General features: G+C 41.4%; 1 protein-coding gene and 2 long non-coding RNA genes across 5 annotated transcripts; 2 read left to right on the forward strand and 1 right to left on the reverse strand.

Moving 5' to 3' along the window:
* Positions 1-3,199: 3,199 nt before the first annotated feature.
* Positions 3,200-8,580, reverse strand: LOC115154831 (equilibrative nucleoside transporter 2). 3 transcript variants are annotated; one of them, XM_029701474.1, is made up of 13 exons: positions 8,475-8,580; positions 7,251-7,298; positions 6,423-6,504; positions 6,020-6,228; positions 5,762-5,901; positions 5,458-5,592; positions 4,859-4,956; positions 4,671-4,752; positions 4,264-4,427; positions 4,059-4,164; positions 3,881-3,966; positions 3,553-3,752; positions 3,200-3,363 (listed from the first exon to the last, which is right to left on the reverse strand). In XM_029701474.1, the coding sequence occupies exons 2-13, from the start codon at positions 7,280-7,282 to the stop codon at positions 3,252-3,254; spliced, it is 1,446 nt and encodes a 481-aa protein (XP_029557334.1). In that variant the 5' UTR covers positions 7,283-7,298; positions 8,475-8,580; the 3' UTR covers positions 3,200-3,251. The 3 variants fall into 3 exon arrangements, with proteins under 3 accessions (XP_029557334.1, XP_029557335.1, XP_029557337.1); XM_029701475.1 differs by lacking the exon at positions 8,475-8,580 and adding an exon at positions 7,889-7,990; XM_029701477.1 differs by lacking the exon at positions 8,475-8,580 and adding an exon at positions 7,883-7,981.
* Positions 5,538-5,916, forward strand: LOC115154833 (uncharacterized). Its single transcript, XR_003867954.1, has 2 exons — positions 5,538-5,621; positions 5,732-5,916. It is a non-coding gene; the product is annotated as an uncharacterized LOC115154833 (long non-coding RNA).
* Positions 6,488-7,113, forward strand: LOC115154832 (uncharacterized). The gene is made up of 2 exons (XR_003867953.1): positions 6,488-6,582; positions 6,907-7,113. It is a non-coding gene; the product is annotated as an uncharacterized LOC115154832 (long non-coding RNA).
* Positions 8,581-15,629: the final 7,049 nt, after the last annotated feature.

The following is a 15,629-nucleotide window of genomic DNA, read 5'->3' on the forward strand; positions in this document are numbered from 1 at the left end:
CTCTTTCTAAAATTATCCGCCTCCATTGTTGCAACCTCTATTACCAGTCTGTTCAACCTCTCTTTCGTATCATCCGAGATCCCTAAAGATTGGAAAGCTGCCGTGGTCATCCCCCTCTTCAGAGGTGACACTCTAGACCCAAACTGTTATAGACCTATATCCATCCTGCCCTGCCTTTCTAAAGTCTTCGAAAGCCATTTAGAATCCCACCGTACCTTCTCCGCTGTGCAATCTGGTTTCCGAGCTGGTCATGGGTGCACCTCAGCCACGCTCAAGGTACTAAACGATATCATAACCGCCATCGATAAAAGACAGTACTGTGTAGCCATCTTCATCGACCTGGCCAAGGCTTTCGACTCTGTCAATCACGGTATTCTTATCGGCAGACTCAATAGCCTTGATTTCTCAAATGGCTGCCTCGCCTGGTTCACCAACTACTTTGCAGACAGAGTTCAGTGTGTCAAATTAGAGGGCCTGTTGTCTGGACCTCTGGCAGTCTCTGTGGGGGTGTCACAGGGTTCAATTGGAGGGCCGACTCTTTTCTCTGTATATATCAACGATGTCGCTCTTGCTGCGGGTGATTCCCTGATCCACCTCTACGCAGACGACACCATTCTGTATACATCTGGCCCTTCTTTGGACACTGTGTTAACTAACCTCCAAACGAGCTTCAATGCCATACAACACTCCTTCCGTGGCCTCCAACTGCTCTTAAACGCTAGTAAAACCAAATGCATGCATTTTCAACCGTTCGCTGCCCGCACCCACCTGCCCGACTAGCATCACTACACGGTTCTGACGTAGAATATGTGGACAACTACAAATACCTAGGTGTCTGGCTTGCCTGTAAACTCTCCTTCCAGACTCATATCAAACATCTCCAATCCAAAATCAAATCTAGAATCGGCTTTCTATTTCGCAACAAAGCCTCCTTCACTCACGCCGCCAAACTTACCCTAGTAAAACTGACCATCCTACCGATCCTCAACTTCGGCGATGTCATCTACAAAATAGCTTCCAATACTCTACTCAGCAAACTGGATGCAGTCTATCACAGTGCCATCCGTTTTGTTACCAAAGCCCCTTATACCACCCACCACTGCGACCTGTATGCTCTAGTCACCAGACCCACTGGCTCCAGGTCATCTATAAGTCTATGCTAGGTAAAGCTCCGCCTTATCTCAGTTCACTGGTCACGATAACAACACCCACCCGTAGCACGTGCTCCAGCAGGTATATCTCACTGGTCATCCCCAAAGCCAACACCTCCTTTGGCCGCCTTTCCTTCCAGTTCTCTGCTGCCAGTGACTGGGACGAATTGCAAAAATCGCTGAAGCTGGAGACTTATATTTCCCTCACTAACTTTAAACATCAGCTATCTGAGCAGCTAACTGATCACTGCAGCTGTACATAGTCCATCTGTAAATAGCCCACCCAATCTACCTACCTCATCCCCATATTATTTTTATTTACTTTTCTGCTCTTTTGCACATCATCATCTGCTCAACTATTACTCCGGTGTTAATCTGCAAAATTGTAATTACTTTGCTACTATGGCCTATTTATTGCCTTACCTCCTCATGCCATTTGCACACACTGTATATAGACTTTTTTTCCCTCTATTGTGTTATTGACTGTACGCTTGTTTATTCCATGTGTAACTCTGTGTTGTTGTTTGTGTCGCACTGCTTTGCTTTATCTTGGCCAGGTCGCAGTTGTAAATGAGAACTTGTTCTCAACTAGCTTACCTAGTTAAATAAAGGTGAATTTTTTTTTGTTTTTATTCACTGTCCTCTCCTCTGTAAGGACAAGAATGTAATGGCTTCTAGGACAAGAGCTAATGGGGTTTGATAATAGCTACTATAATTGTACCTCCAGCTGCTTGCATTAGCTAACAGATATGGTAGAGAGATAGAGGTAGAAGCTTCTTTGTCTTTCTGGGGAAAAAAATAATTTATTTTTCAAACCATCAGAATGTCAGGGAGACAGCTACCAGACTTTTCCAAAAACTGTCTCCATGAAAGCTGAATTATTGTGTATAAAATGCAATAAGGTAGTAAAAAAATCACAATACAGTATAAAAACAATAATAAGGAGACTGCGTGAATCAGGCCTTCATGGTCGAATTGCTGCAGAGAAACCACTACTAAGAAGAGACTTGCTTGTGCCAAGAAACACAAGCAATGGACATTAGACCGGTGGAAACCTGTCCTTTATCTGATGAGTCCAAATTTGAGATTCTTGGTTCCAACCGCCGTGTCTTTGTGAGACACAGAGTAAGTGAACGGATGATCTCCGCATGTGTGGTTCCCACCGTGAAGCATGGAGGAGGAAGTGTGATGTTGTTGGGGTGCTTTGCTGGTGACACTGTCTGTGATTTATTTAGAATTTAAGGCACACTTAACCAGCATGGCTACCACAGTATTCTGTAGCAATACGCCATCCCCTCTGGTTTGCGCTTAGTGGGACTATCAGTTGTTTTTCAGCAGGACAATGACCCAACACATCTCCAGGATGTGTAAGGGCTATTTGACCAAGGAGAGTGAGTGAGTGCTGCATCAGATGACCTGGCCTCCACAATCACCCGACCTCAACCCAGTTGAGATGCTTTGGGATGAGTTGGACCACAGAGTGAAGGAAAAGCAGCCAACAAGTGCTCAGCATATGTGGGAACTCCTTCAAGGCTGTTGGAAAAGCATTCCTCATGAAGCTGGTTAAGAGAATGCCAAGAGTGTGCAACGTTGTCATCAAGGCAAAGGGTGGCTACTTTGAAGAATGTAAAATAGTAAATATATTTTGGATTTGTTTAACACCTTTTTGGTTATTACATGATTCCATATGTGTTATTTCATAGTTCTGATGTCTTCACTATTATTCTTCAATGTAGAAAATAATAAAAAATAAAGAAAAACCTTGGAATGAATAGGTATGTCCAAACTTTTGACTGGTACTGTACGTTTGCCTTGTCATTAATGAATGTGTATAATCCATTTCTATTCAGCGAGTAACACATAAATACACTCTTAGAAAAAAATAGTTCCAAAAGGGTTATTTGGCTGTCCCCATAGAACCCTTTTCTTTTCACAGAGGGTTCTACATGGAACCCAAAAGGATTCTGCCTGGAATCAAAAAGGCTTCTTCAAAGGATTCTCCTATGGGGACAGCCGAATAACCCTTTTAGGTTCAAGATGGCAGTCTATTTTTTTTTCTAAGAGTGTTTGGTTGGAGTGGTGTGTGGAAGGTAGTGTTCTCTAGAGCAGGTTCCTCAGCAGGAAGGAGAGGGCTGCGCCTAGAGACAGACCCAGAGCCAGGAAGAAGGTCATCAAGGCCCCAGCTGTCTCGCAGTCTTTAGACCTCACCAACCTGGGAAAGAGAACAGGGATCAGGAGGACAGCTCAGGTCCTGGGGAACACGTTAAAAACCGTACAGATTGTTACTACAGTGTAATAACATGTTAAATTAAACAAAACAACAACAACAAAAACAGTTAATGGAACAATTTGACAAAACTGTTGGAATAGATTCCGGGAAGATATCAATTCTGTGACTCACCGAGGTGCGTAGGACATGCAGAGACAGATTAAGTATCCATTGGACACGGCGAATAATGTCATGATGGCAACGAAGGCAACGTCATGGGAGAACAGGACTGGCAGGTACTGGCGGTTGTCAGTGTTACACAGCATGATGAGAGGGATGAAGACCACACGGGACACCACGAGCACAGGGAACAGACCGCTTCTCTTTGAGGGCTGTGGACGGATAAAGACAGAGAGACACTATTAGACAAAGAAACATACTCTGAGGCATTGGAGCAGCAATTGAATGCGGTTATTGCTAGTCAAGACAGACAGAAAGAGGGCAGAAATGTCAGACTCACCCACTGAACCATAGAGGTGACACTGCGGCCAATCAGGTCCATGGCGTTAAAGACGATGAAGCAGCAGACGCAGAGAAAGTATCGGTCTGAAAGAAACAGGTGTGAGGCAGATGTCCAACCACAACTGGACATTATAATACTAGGCAGTTATGTGTTATTCTCCCAACTGTTTGCTCACCCCACTCCTTGTTTCCATACACACTCTTCACTTTTACTGTGACAGCGGGGAAAACCGACAGTGTAACAGCCAGCACACACGTCACACAGAGGGCCATCACCCAAATCTGTACAACAGTAACAAAGTGTGAGAGAAATGTTTGAGAAAATGGTGATTAAAAAAAAATGTTGAGATTGGAATGACAGTGGGATACGGAACAAGGCACCTTTTTGAAGACTGTCAGGACAGATGACCTGGTGTGACTGTCCGTCTGTTTCCTCATTAACAGGGCTTCTTTGGTCCTACTGGCCTCAAAATCACCATTTGATATTATGGGTTCATTGTTGTAGCCTTTCAGGTCACCATTGGCCAAAGCTTCTTTTTCTTTGACTTTGAGAAGAATAGGAGAAAAATATCGTCAGGACTCAGGCAACTGCACTGATTTGACCGTGATAAAGACTGACAATTGGTTCAAGCATTATATCGTTTTGAAGACATAGCTGAAAACAAACAAACATATTAAGGAAAATCCCTGCACATAAGTGAATTACCTATTAGTAATAATAGCTCTTGGATATGGTATAATGTATTTGTTATTAGTTAAGGATGGAATATAATGTTCCACAAACCTACCTGCACATTCGAGGGGCTCGTTTGCGGTCGTCAGTTGGTCATGGTGACTTTTACTCTTCTCAAAGTAAAACCGGGCAAACTCCTAGAACCCAACACCAAATCTCATGAGTACATTCCTCTGTAATGTCCTAAGCAACCGTAGTGGAACTTACTATCGCTCTCTTGTCATGATCGGTGTAGCCACTCACCAGGTGTGGCAGTAGTAAGTAGCTGAGCAAAGTGAGCAGAGTGGCCACACAGGGAGTTACGAAGTACCCAAGAGCAGCGCTGGCCTTGTCTGTTTTACCTACACAGAGAGAAAGAGAAACTCAGTACTAAATAAGAGTGAAAAGGCAAGTTGACGTAAAAACAGAGTCAAATCTATCCTGGCAGGCGGAGCTGAGATGTTTCCCACCAAACAGGATGTGGTGACCAGTTATTCAGTTGAGTGGAGCTGAAGCATAACACACGTGTTTACCACAGTTTGAGCCTGCTCTTCCAGTTATGCTAAAGCCAGATTGTGTGTCTTAAGCCTGTTCAGTGTTGATTACGGTCAGCCTCAAACAACTGTGCCCATGCCCCTATAAGCTTACTGTTTGCAAACCCAGTGCCTTACTTGCAAACAGAAGTACGGCATTTTGCGTAACATTGTGAGCAAATGCCATTAGCAAAAGACCTGTTTTAGTGAGCCTGTTACTACATTAAGGAGGAGGTCATGTTGATTGAGTGTGCTTGGGTGTGTCATTGTGTTCGTTGTCGGTGTGTGTAGTGAGGTGATATGCTGTGGGTAGGGAAGTGCAGTACTCACTGAGGATAGAGAGCAGACTGGCCAGGGAAGCGAAGATCCCTGCCAGTCCCTGACCACTCATAAACAATGTGCTGTACTTCGGGGGGAGCATTCCTACCAGCCCAAACAGACTGCCCTGGAGCACAGCTCCAAAAGCTAGAGAAGGGGAGGAAGAGGGGATGTGTGTGAGTATTTCCACATAAAATTCTGATTGGAACACATTTTCTGCAGACAAATAGCCAAAACAATGATGGTGCTACTTCTGATTCTGAACGATATAATACGTGATCCATAGACACACGAGGGCAGGTGGGAACCAACTCACAGTTGATGAGCCAGATAGTTGCCATGGTAACGGAGAAGAAGCTGTCGGGCTGCATGGGCACCTTGACCATAATGGCCGTGAGGAGGAAGAGGAAGAGGATGGAGACCAGACTGACAGCAATCCGGACCTTCTCTCTGATACTAACGCCACACAGGGAAAAAGAAGGTTGGGTTAGACCACTTCACTAAACTAGACCTCCCATTCAAAAGGAGAGGTGTGTAATCAAACACGCACAGAACCATGTAGCATGTCGCTCACCACTGATACAGGAAAGAGTTGGCCAGGGTGAAGAGGAGCAGGGGCAGCTGGGATAGAAGGGTCATAAAGCTGGCAAATTCGTAGTCTTTAGTAACTGGGGTCGTTCCATTAGTAACTGGGGTCGTTCCATTAGTAACTGGGGTCGTTCCATTAGTAACTGGGGTCGTTCCGTAACTTGACGGGGTCCCTTTGAGGCGGTCGTCGAAATACTTCAGCAGAAAACAATGGGAGAACAGAGGTGATATTAGCTGAAGCCCCCTACTCTTATCATACGGCAAACTAATAATAGACTGTACGTTTGCCTGAAAGTGTAATATTCAGTTAAAATGTTTGTTTGTGGTTCCTCAGCGTTTGTTTGTGTGTGTGTGTGTGGTTGTGATGAGGTAGAGGAGCTGTGTGGTACCTCAGTGGCGGTGATGAAGAAGTTCCATGGCAGCAGTGTCCCCAGTCCCAGGATAAAGATGATGACGGCCACACCACTGCCTCTGTTAGGGGAGAGAAGACATCACTCACATCTCACATAGCAACCACTCCTACATCCGCTGGTAGCACTGCGTTTTAAGGTAGGTTACTGTTTCCACTGGTATTTACTTTGTATTTCATAGGAATGTATGTAGTACGAATGGGTATTTTCTATGGTGCCTAGTGATGCTTAATGTATCCCAAATAAACAAGTATTTTCTTGTTTTTTACTGAGTAATTACTGATATCATGTAATTTCTTATCTGATTCCCATGGACCAATGCTCAGATGAACAATATGGTATGTCACACCCTGATCTGTTTCAACTATCTTTGTGCATGTCTCCACCCCCCTCCAGGTGTCGCCCATCTTCCCCATTATCCCCAGTGCATTTATACCTGTGTTCTCTGTTTGTCTGTTGCCAGTTCATCTTGTCTCGTCAAGCCTACCAGCCCTAGTCTGTTTTCTATCCCTCCCGGTTCCGACCTTTTCTGCCTGCCCTGACCTTTTCTGCCTGCCTGTCCTACCAGCCCTAGTCTGTTTTCTATCCCTCCCGGTTCCGACCTTTTCTGCCTGTCCTCGACCTGCCGATTGGCTGCCCCTTGTATTATAATAAATATCAGAGACTCAAACCATCTGCCTCCTGTGTCTGCATCTGGGTCTCACCCTGTGTTGTTATATGGTGACTAAATGAAGAAGCACATGAAAGCTGCTCCCTACAAGGTTTTTGCCTCGGATGATTCAACCAATGAAAAGTGACTAAACTCACCGGTCCACAGGGGCATTCTTCTGGGTAGTCATCCTGATACTCTTGAGTCTGTACACAAACACGGGACAGAGGATAGCTTCAGAACGTGTCACTCTTTTACATACCGGTGTGTTGAAAATAACCACAGCAAATCCCCCCCGATTTTTATTCTTAATCAGTCGTATTTGACAAGAAATAACATCATATTTTTGCTCTTGGTGATTTCAGCATGTTCTAAAAGTCCCCTCCCACCATCATTTCTACAACATCATTTCCTTGTTTTCTGCCATGTTCAGAAGCTGGTATCTCAGGTTAGACAAGGCTACTTTCTGAATGAACCATGTGGTTGAAAGAAGAAAGGCTTTCCACGTGGCTTCTGAAACGAAGTATTCAACGACAGAACTTTGAGATGAAATGAGTATTATTATACAGGATGTTAGACCTATACAACATCTCAAAATGAACTGTTTTATTACTGACATGGAGAAAAACGTGTTCCATTACTTCGGCTAATACCGGTTTATTATACTATTGGCATTAACTTCAGGTCATAGCCTATACAGCCTTAATTATAACGCTCTAGATCTGATCAGAAATGAGATCCTTCCCGATGGACTATAAAATCTTAGGGTAGCCCACACCTGTCGACTCACACTCACCACCTCGTATGCTTCAAATCGAAAATATCGAATTATATTGAATTAAATCCTTGGTGTCCGCACCACGGTGGCTCCTCGTAGAACAGCACGTAGAGGGTATGACTCGTACACTTACAACAACGTAACGACAGTAGCTAGCTATACGCTGCGCATGTCGCTCTTTTATGTACAGACCAATTGAAATGATTTTTGTTGGCTTGTCTGCATTGTTTTTGCGGGCTATTCATTTGATTTATTCTCATACAGTTAAAAACATGTAACACATTCAACAATACAGCATCTTATTCAAAACTCAAGCAACAGGGCAGTAGTAGCTGAGTGAAGACATAAACTAGACGGTCAGAGAAGAAGTGCCCCGATGCGGCACTATTAACATTGGACAAATAAAGCACAATTCTTCTCCATTTCTAGATCACAAACAAATTCTCGGCGAATAAAGAAGCACCCTATAGTTTGGCGCCTGAAGGCGATTTGAGCTGTTCTTCACGGTGCATGGGTTTATATCACCGTGCAAAAAACACACAGCCAAATGAAAAGAAATGCCAACAAAATAATAAAAACAACGTATGTTAAACATTAAACTCACCAGTTAGAGTCGAATTGTTTAGTAGCTGGTATTGTCTTTGCGATGCTGACAACGCGCTGAATGAAGTGAACGCTTTTCAAAATTTTGCGCGAATCCTTGAAAGACATCCTTGAGCGCCAATTTTGAGAGCGCCTATTGGCTGTGCACAGTTTGTTCATGGGTGGAAGTGCCCAATTGTCATACTTGAGTAAAAGTAAACATACCTTAATAGAAAATGACTAAAGTAAAAGTGAGTCACTCAGTAAAATATTACTTGAGTAAAAGTCTAAAATTATTTGGTTTTAAATATACTTAAGTATCAAAAGTACATGTAATTGCTAAAATATACTTAAGTATCAAAAGAAAAAGTAAGAGTATAAATCATTTCAAATTCATTTCAAATTCCTTATATTAAGCAAACCAGAGGGCACAATTTTCTTGTTTGTTAAATGTATTGATAGCCAGGGGCTATGGAGCCAGATACCTGCCAAAAGGTTGAACGTACATATTGTTAGGATTGTAAGAAAATCCATATGTTAAATGTTAGGATCATAAGAAAAGCCATGCGTGAAACATGGCTATCAGCAGAGCCTTGTCTGGCAGCGAAAGTTTCTACTGACAGTTGAGATGTACAAACTATGGCATAAAGGGACGACGAGCGGATAAGAAGCAATCTGTAATTAATGAGCGAGCTAGTCAATATAACTATTTGTTCAGCACTTTTGAAATGTACAGCAATAGAATTCAGAACATGGGCCGTTCTTACAGTATTCTCCCTGTACACCAAGTCAGAACCATAGGATAAATAAAGGAGGCATATACGCAGGCAATGAGTCTTACAAAATTTGTTGATCACGTTTATATAAAACAGGCTACATATGCATCACCAAATCAGAACAGTAGGCTAAGTTATGAGGGGGAAAGGGACCACATTTTAGGGTGAGGCACATATATGGATCCAGATACCTGCCAAAAGGTTGAACATACGTATCGTAAGGATCGTAAGAAAATCCATATGTAAATTGTTAGAATCGTAAGAAAAGCCATCTGTGAAACATGAAACGTAAATGTGAAATTTAAACTGTGAACATACAATTACGATTACTGACCAACATTTCAGGCTTGAACAAGTCTTATGTTGCATTTCTGACATACAATAATACCTTTCAGAGTTTTGGCAGTTTCATCTCACCAACAAAAGAAACGTACACCAAGCGGCCTGTGAGGAGTGTTACGAGAACAAGCATAACACAGTATAGAAACCGGAAGTCAGTAAAACTGGAAAGAGGTATCCTGCACGTTTTCAAGTTAAAAGTCTCCATTCTCTATTACTCAGTTGAGTTGACATATTTAGGTAGCTAATGTAATGGATTTGTTTTCCAGTGCAAGTCTAGATAGCACTAGCTGTATTATGCCTACAACAGTGAAGTTTCAGTCCGCTAGGTGTATCTACAGCATGGGCATATGGGTGACATGGACATCCCCATGTATGCACCTTATCAAAATATGACTAATTCAATATTGCACCATACCATTATCTGGGCTCTGTCTGCAATCATAACCAGTAGTATATACCAGAAATAATGAAACATAGATTCACCAGACATCTATTATTAGTCTATGAATTATGTATGACCACGGGAGTCTTTGCCACTCAAAATATAGATTTATTTATTTCATCACTCAAACTCTTACCAAAGCATATTCTGTAAGAAGGCTTAATATGAATTTTAAATGTTTTGACATGATTCACATGAATCGGGTCATGAACATATGGACTTTGAAATGAACAAGGGAGAGGTTAAACAGAGGCTACGTCTGGCATAAGCTTATTCCCACACTTTACAATAACTCTGTTGCAGTGGTCTTAGGTAATATCCATATAGGCTATTCCCTCCATCATGACACTGCTGCCCAGTTGAAGAGCTTGTGATCTCCATGCAGCACCACAGCACCATGCGCCTTCGGAAAAGCACCCCTCAGCTTCAGAACATTCCCTTCTGGAGAAATGCAGTCATAGAATCATTCTACTCTAATCTAGGCCTATTTGCTTACTAGCCAAATAAAGTGCAGAGCATGCATGATGCACGCAACTCATCATTCCAACATATTTGATCATTTAATTCATCCTTCAGTCAGTAAGTATGTCATCCATTCAGTCATTTGTGCTCCATCCCCCTGCCCAACCCTCCTCCACGCCACTGCCAGGATGCCCTGCATCAGAACATTCCAGGCATTCCTGTGATTGGCAGATAGCAGGTTGATTGGCATGTCAGACCTCGCGAACACTGGGTACTGGTAAGTACAACACAACCAACTAATAGCCTAACACATAACACACAGCTGTCTGTGCGGATCGCTACAATATAATTGAGTTAATAAAGCCGCATACAAACATGGTCTTTTGTTTTCTTTTGTAAGGCATGTGTTTCAGCCTAGCTCAGTTCTTTCTGTGGTGGTGGGGCAAGCCAGCAGAGCTGTGATTGGCTCAGTGTTCTGTCACTCATGGGAACACTACTTCACTGCCAAGTCTAAGGGTAGAGTTAGAAAATTCCAGCCCCTTGGGTGCTGCAATAGAGTTACATTAGAAGTGCTCATCCAAGAAGGCTCAAGGTCATTGGCCACAGATAAAATTACTTCAAATCACATTATATCTACAGTAGCTTTGATTGGACTGATCATGTCAACATCATACTTTCAAAACCTTACCTAGCAGTCAACAATCTACTGGCAAATCATTTTTAATCCTTGTCATATGAAGAGAAATAATGAAGAGAAATTATAGATAAAACATATCGGTGCTCATTGGCCATTGGACATAAACATTATACAACAAGTTGTAAATCACAAATTCAACAATGAGTGGTTTGGAAGGAATCAGTGGCTAACTGCAAGCATTGCAAAGCACTCGTTAGCCTGCTATTCAGTGGAGTGGCTGTGATTAAGGGTCTCTTTTACTAGTTTAAAATGATAAACATTCAACATTGGCCATGCTGTCAATGAAGCATAATTTGTGCCGCGCTCAAAACAACTGTTAACCTGGAACTGCAAAATCTGACTTTAGTGAGTTCAAGACAACTGGGAACTCGGGGAAAATGAGGTACGACTGGGAAAATACGTTTTGAACTTTCATCCAACTCGGAATTGTAAATTCGGAACTCGGGCCTCTTTCTAGAGCTATGACCTGAAGATCACTGACATCATCATAATTTGACCTTTTTTTCTTCTTCAAGTTCCCAGTTGTCTTGAAAGCACCATAAATCCAGAGAATGCCACACTTTGATGACAAAAATGTTTTTGCCCACGAAGGACCGCCTTCCTCCTTCCACTTTTTATTCAACACTTTTATAAGCCATAAAATGAGCGTTCTTACTATTTCTAGTCAGCGCTACAACAAGCACTGCAGCAGTAATGAATGAGTAGGAAAGTGTATCTATTGGCTTGCCTTGTTATTATTAGCAGCTTGGGACTTTTTTAATATAGAGGAATATTTAACTTTCTCTGTTCATTGGAGTAACAACATGAATTTGAGCATGAGGCAGAAATAATGCGGTGCCATCAGCTGGAAAACTATGTGATTTTTTGGTCAGTGTCCCTTTTTGGTCAGCGTCAGTGGAGGAAAGGGAGAGCGGAAGGCTGTTGAAAGGCTGCTCTCTCCCTCCGCTGAGACTGACCATCAGATGCAGGCACCATAAGCCCAGTAAAATAAAAAAGCTAATTATTTAAATGCATGCTCACTCAGCTGTGCCTCACAAATGATCTATAACCGGTGTGATCATATAGCCTACCTCAAATGTTGAAATATAATTTTTTTAAATGTCCTGAACAACAATGCATTTGGCAGGGCAATTCAAGCAAAGCCAATATGTGTTGATAATGTATTGGGCCTATAGCTTACTGCACAAACCTCATTGCTACAGTACTGTTTTTAATTGGTTAATGTTGCACAGGCTTACGTTTTTTAAGTCATGTAAAAAGCTAAATCTGAGCGGTAGATCTCGGCTTGCATTTTGATTCAGAAAGTGATCTTGACTCAGAAAAGGTTGGGGACCACTGTTCTAGTGTTTTCCCTGTTAACACTATCAACGCTTCCCTTTACTGTGGCAACTGTGATCGAATCAACACACTATTAGCCACTTTCAATGCAACAAACCAAAACAAAATGAACTATGCAAGAGATTTTGTTGTAGGCAGGACGCATCGGAGTAGGATTCTATTGCATTGACACATACTACTCAGCCCGTACTCTACACAGACCGGTGCGGCATAAACACAGCCATGTATGGATCTGTGCCATTTACTTTTAACTGGACTGTGTTTACAGCATGAGCGGTTCTGAGTAGATGTGCCCTTGTTTTGAGATCAAAGGGAGAGCTGCATGTAGCCACCTGTACACATTTTGTTCATATACTTTGCTAGTTAGGGAGTTATTAGCCCAGTTATAGATTATTTGTAGTCAGAAATAGGGGAGTGATTGTTTCCTGCAAAATCACAAAACGTGTACATTTCTAGACATCTTTGAAAAGCAAGTCTGGTAAAGAGGGTTTTTTTGTCTTAAAGGGGCAATGTTGTATTTTGAGATAGGCTTGAATAAGCCAAGTAACCAATAGGCAGAGGGTAGCATAATTTGTCTGATTCTCTGTAATAATGGTATGGGAATAATAATGCATTTTATTTTGTAAAGTGGTTTCTTGCATCAAACAACACAACATTTTCAGTCACCTCCTTGTCTGAAGGACAGGTGGATAAACAGGTTAATGTCAAGCCCTACATGGCCACTGTTAAAACTGTAACTTAAAGCGGGTACAGTCTCTGTTCACAGTAAACGCATGCTGGAAGTTGCACAGAATTTTCCCAAAGTTCAAGTTTGCCCTCAGCAGACCTGAAATTTGCTCAGTTCCTAAAAAAAAAGAGAGGGAACACTGGTCCTAGGCCTATGTTGCTTTATAGGCGGAGTTATGGGCCAATTTGCATATATTCCTCGAAGTACACATGTGGAACTGCATAAACATTATTTTTGTTTCAAACCATTTTTTTATTCTTATCCCAGAGTCTCACATTGGCCCCATTATTTATAGAAAGACCAATATAAACTCAGCAAAAAAAGAAACGTCCCTTTTTCAGGACCTTGTCTTTCAAAGATCATTTGTAAAAATCCAAATAACTTCACAGATCCTCAATGTAAAGGGTTTAAACACTGTTTCCCATGCTTGTTCAATGAACCATAAACAATTAATGAACATGCACCTGTGGAAAGGTTGTTAAGACACTAACAGCTTATAGACGGTAGACAATTAAGGTCACAGTTATGAAAACTCAGGACACTAAAGAGGCCTTTCTACTGATTCTGTTGAACTTAACAACATGAATTGGGGTGTTTAGAGTACTATACAGGTAGAGAGCATTGAACAGAACTATGTCAATAACAACATTTTGATAGAACCTTATAGTCCCAAGCTCTCATAATCAGTGGTGTAAAGTACTTAAGTAGTACTTTAAAGTATTTTTACTTAAGTAATTTTTGGGAGTATCTGTACTTTACTTTACTATTTATATTTTGACTACTTTTACTTCACTACATTCCTAAAGGAAATTCGGTACTTTTTACTCCATACGTTTTCCCTGACACCCAAAAGTACTCGTTACAATTTGAATGCTTAAAAGTAAAGGAAAAAGGTTCAATTTGCACACTTATCAAGAGAACGTCCCTGGTCATCCTTACTGCCTCTGATCTGTTGGACTCACTAAATATATATGCTTCCTTTGTATGTTTCGTCTGAGTGTTGGAGTGTGCCCCTGGCTGTCAAAAAAAATGAATAAAAAAGGAAATTGTGCCGTCTGGTTTGCTAAATATAAGGAATTTGATGTGTAGCATTTACTTTTACTTTGTACTTTTACTCAAGTATGACAATTGAGTACTTTTTCCACCACTGTACTTAAGTACATTTAAAATCTGATACTTTTACTCAAGTAGCATTTTACTGGGTTACTTTCACTTTTACTTGAGTCATTTTATATTAAGGTATCTTTACTTTTACTCAAGTATGACAATTGAACACTTTTTCCACCTCTGCTCATAATGTTGTGATAGAATAGAATAAAATAGTATAGCATAGCTTTATTTTTTCCAGTGGGGACTGACGTGTGGTGTTCCAGGTAAAGCAGTAAATAACATCACACATCTCACAGTAGGCCTACGTGGCAGATAGGCTACAGTTTTCAAGACAAAGTCCCAAGAATCTGTGTGTATTTACAGCATGTCATTTCCCATGAAAGATATATTATTTTGGCTAATTCTGCATTATTGAAAATATAATTTTCTAGCTGGCAAACTCTCCATATTTACTGGCATCTTACTGGTAGGTACTGTATATGTTGATACCTATTAATCAAGATGGAGATGGTTCACAGAGTGAACTGGCCTGTGACAAAAACACTTAAAAAGTAATGCAATGACCATGTTCCAAAACAAAGAAACATCTGATATACAGGGGGCTCCGAAAGTATTGAGACAGTAACACATGTTTTGTTGTTTGGGGCTGTAACTAGTCTTCCCTGTTGCTCAGTTGGTAGAGCATGGTGTTTGCAACGTGAGGGTTGTGGGTTTGATTCCCACAGGGGGCCAGTACAAAAAAAAAAAAATGCATGAAATGAAATGTATGTATTCACTACTGTAAGTTGCTCTGGATAAGAGTGTCTGCTAAACTGTAAAAACTGTCAAATGTAACTGCCATTTCCTGTGGAACAGTGGGATTATTGATCCGATAGACACGTACTGGTAGGCCTATTGGTGGGGATTGGGGTCTTACGCTGCGTCTGAGAAGAAAAAAAGCGCTCCGCAAATGCAAATTGTTATTCAATCATTACTCACTGGATGAGTTTTGGGAAATGACTACCTTTGTTTACTCTGACTTGTCTGTCCATTTACTGGACATGACTTCTTGTTTGCCTTAAAGGGGAACGCCAAAGATAAGTTACTTTTACTCATCTATGTTGTTTTGATGTAGCAGGATGATTTATAGCCTATGATAATGTAAGACGATATACACTGAACAAAAAATATAAAACGCAACTTGTAAAGTGTTGGTCACATGTTTCATGGGCTGAAATAAAAGATCCCAGAAATGTTTCATATGCGCAAAAAGCTTATTTCTCTCAAATGTTGTGCATAAATCT

The sequence above is a fragment of the Salmo trutta genome, chromosome 19 (genome assembly GCF_901001165.1).
Source record: "Salmo trutta chromosome 19, fSalTru1.1, whole genome shotgun sequence".
In the NCBI taxonomy this organism is placed as follows: Eukaryota; Metazoa; Chordata; class Actinopteri; order Salmoniformes; family Salmonidae; genus Salmo; species Salmo trutta.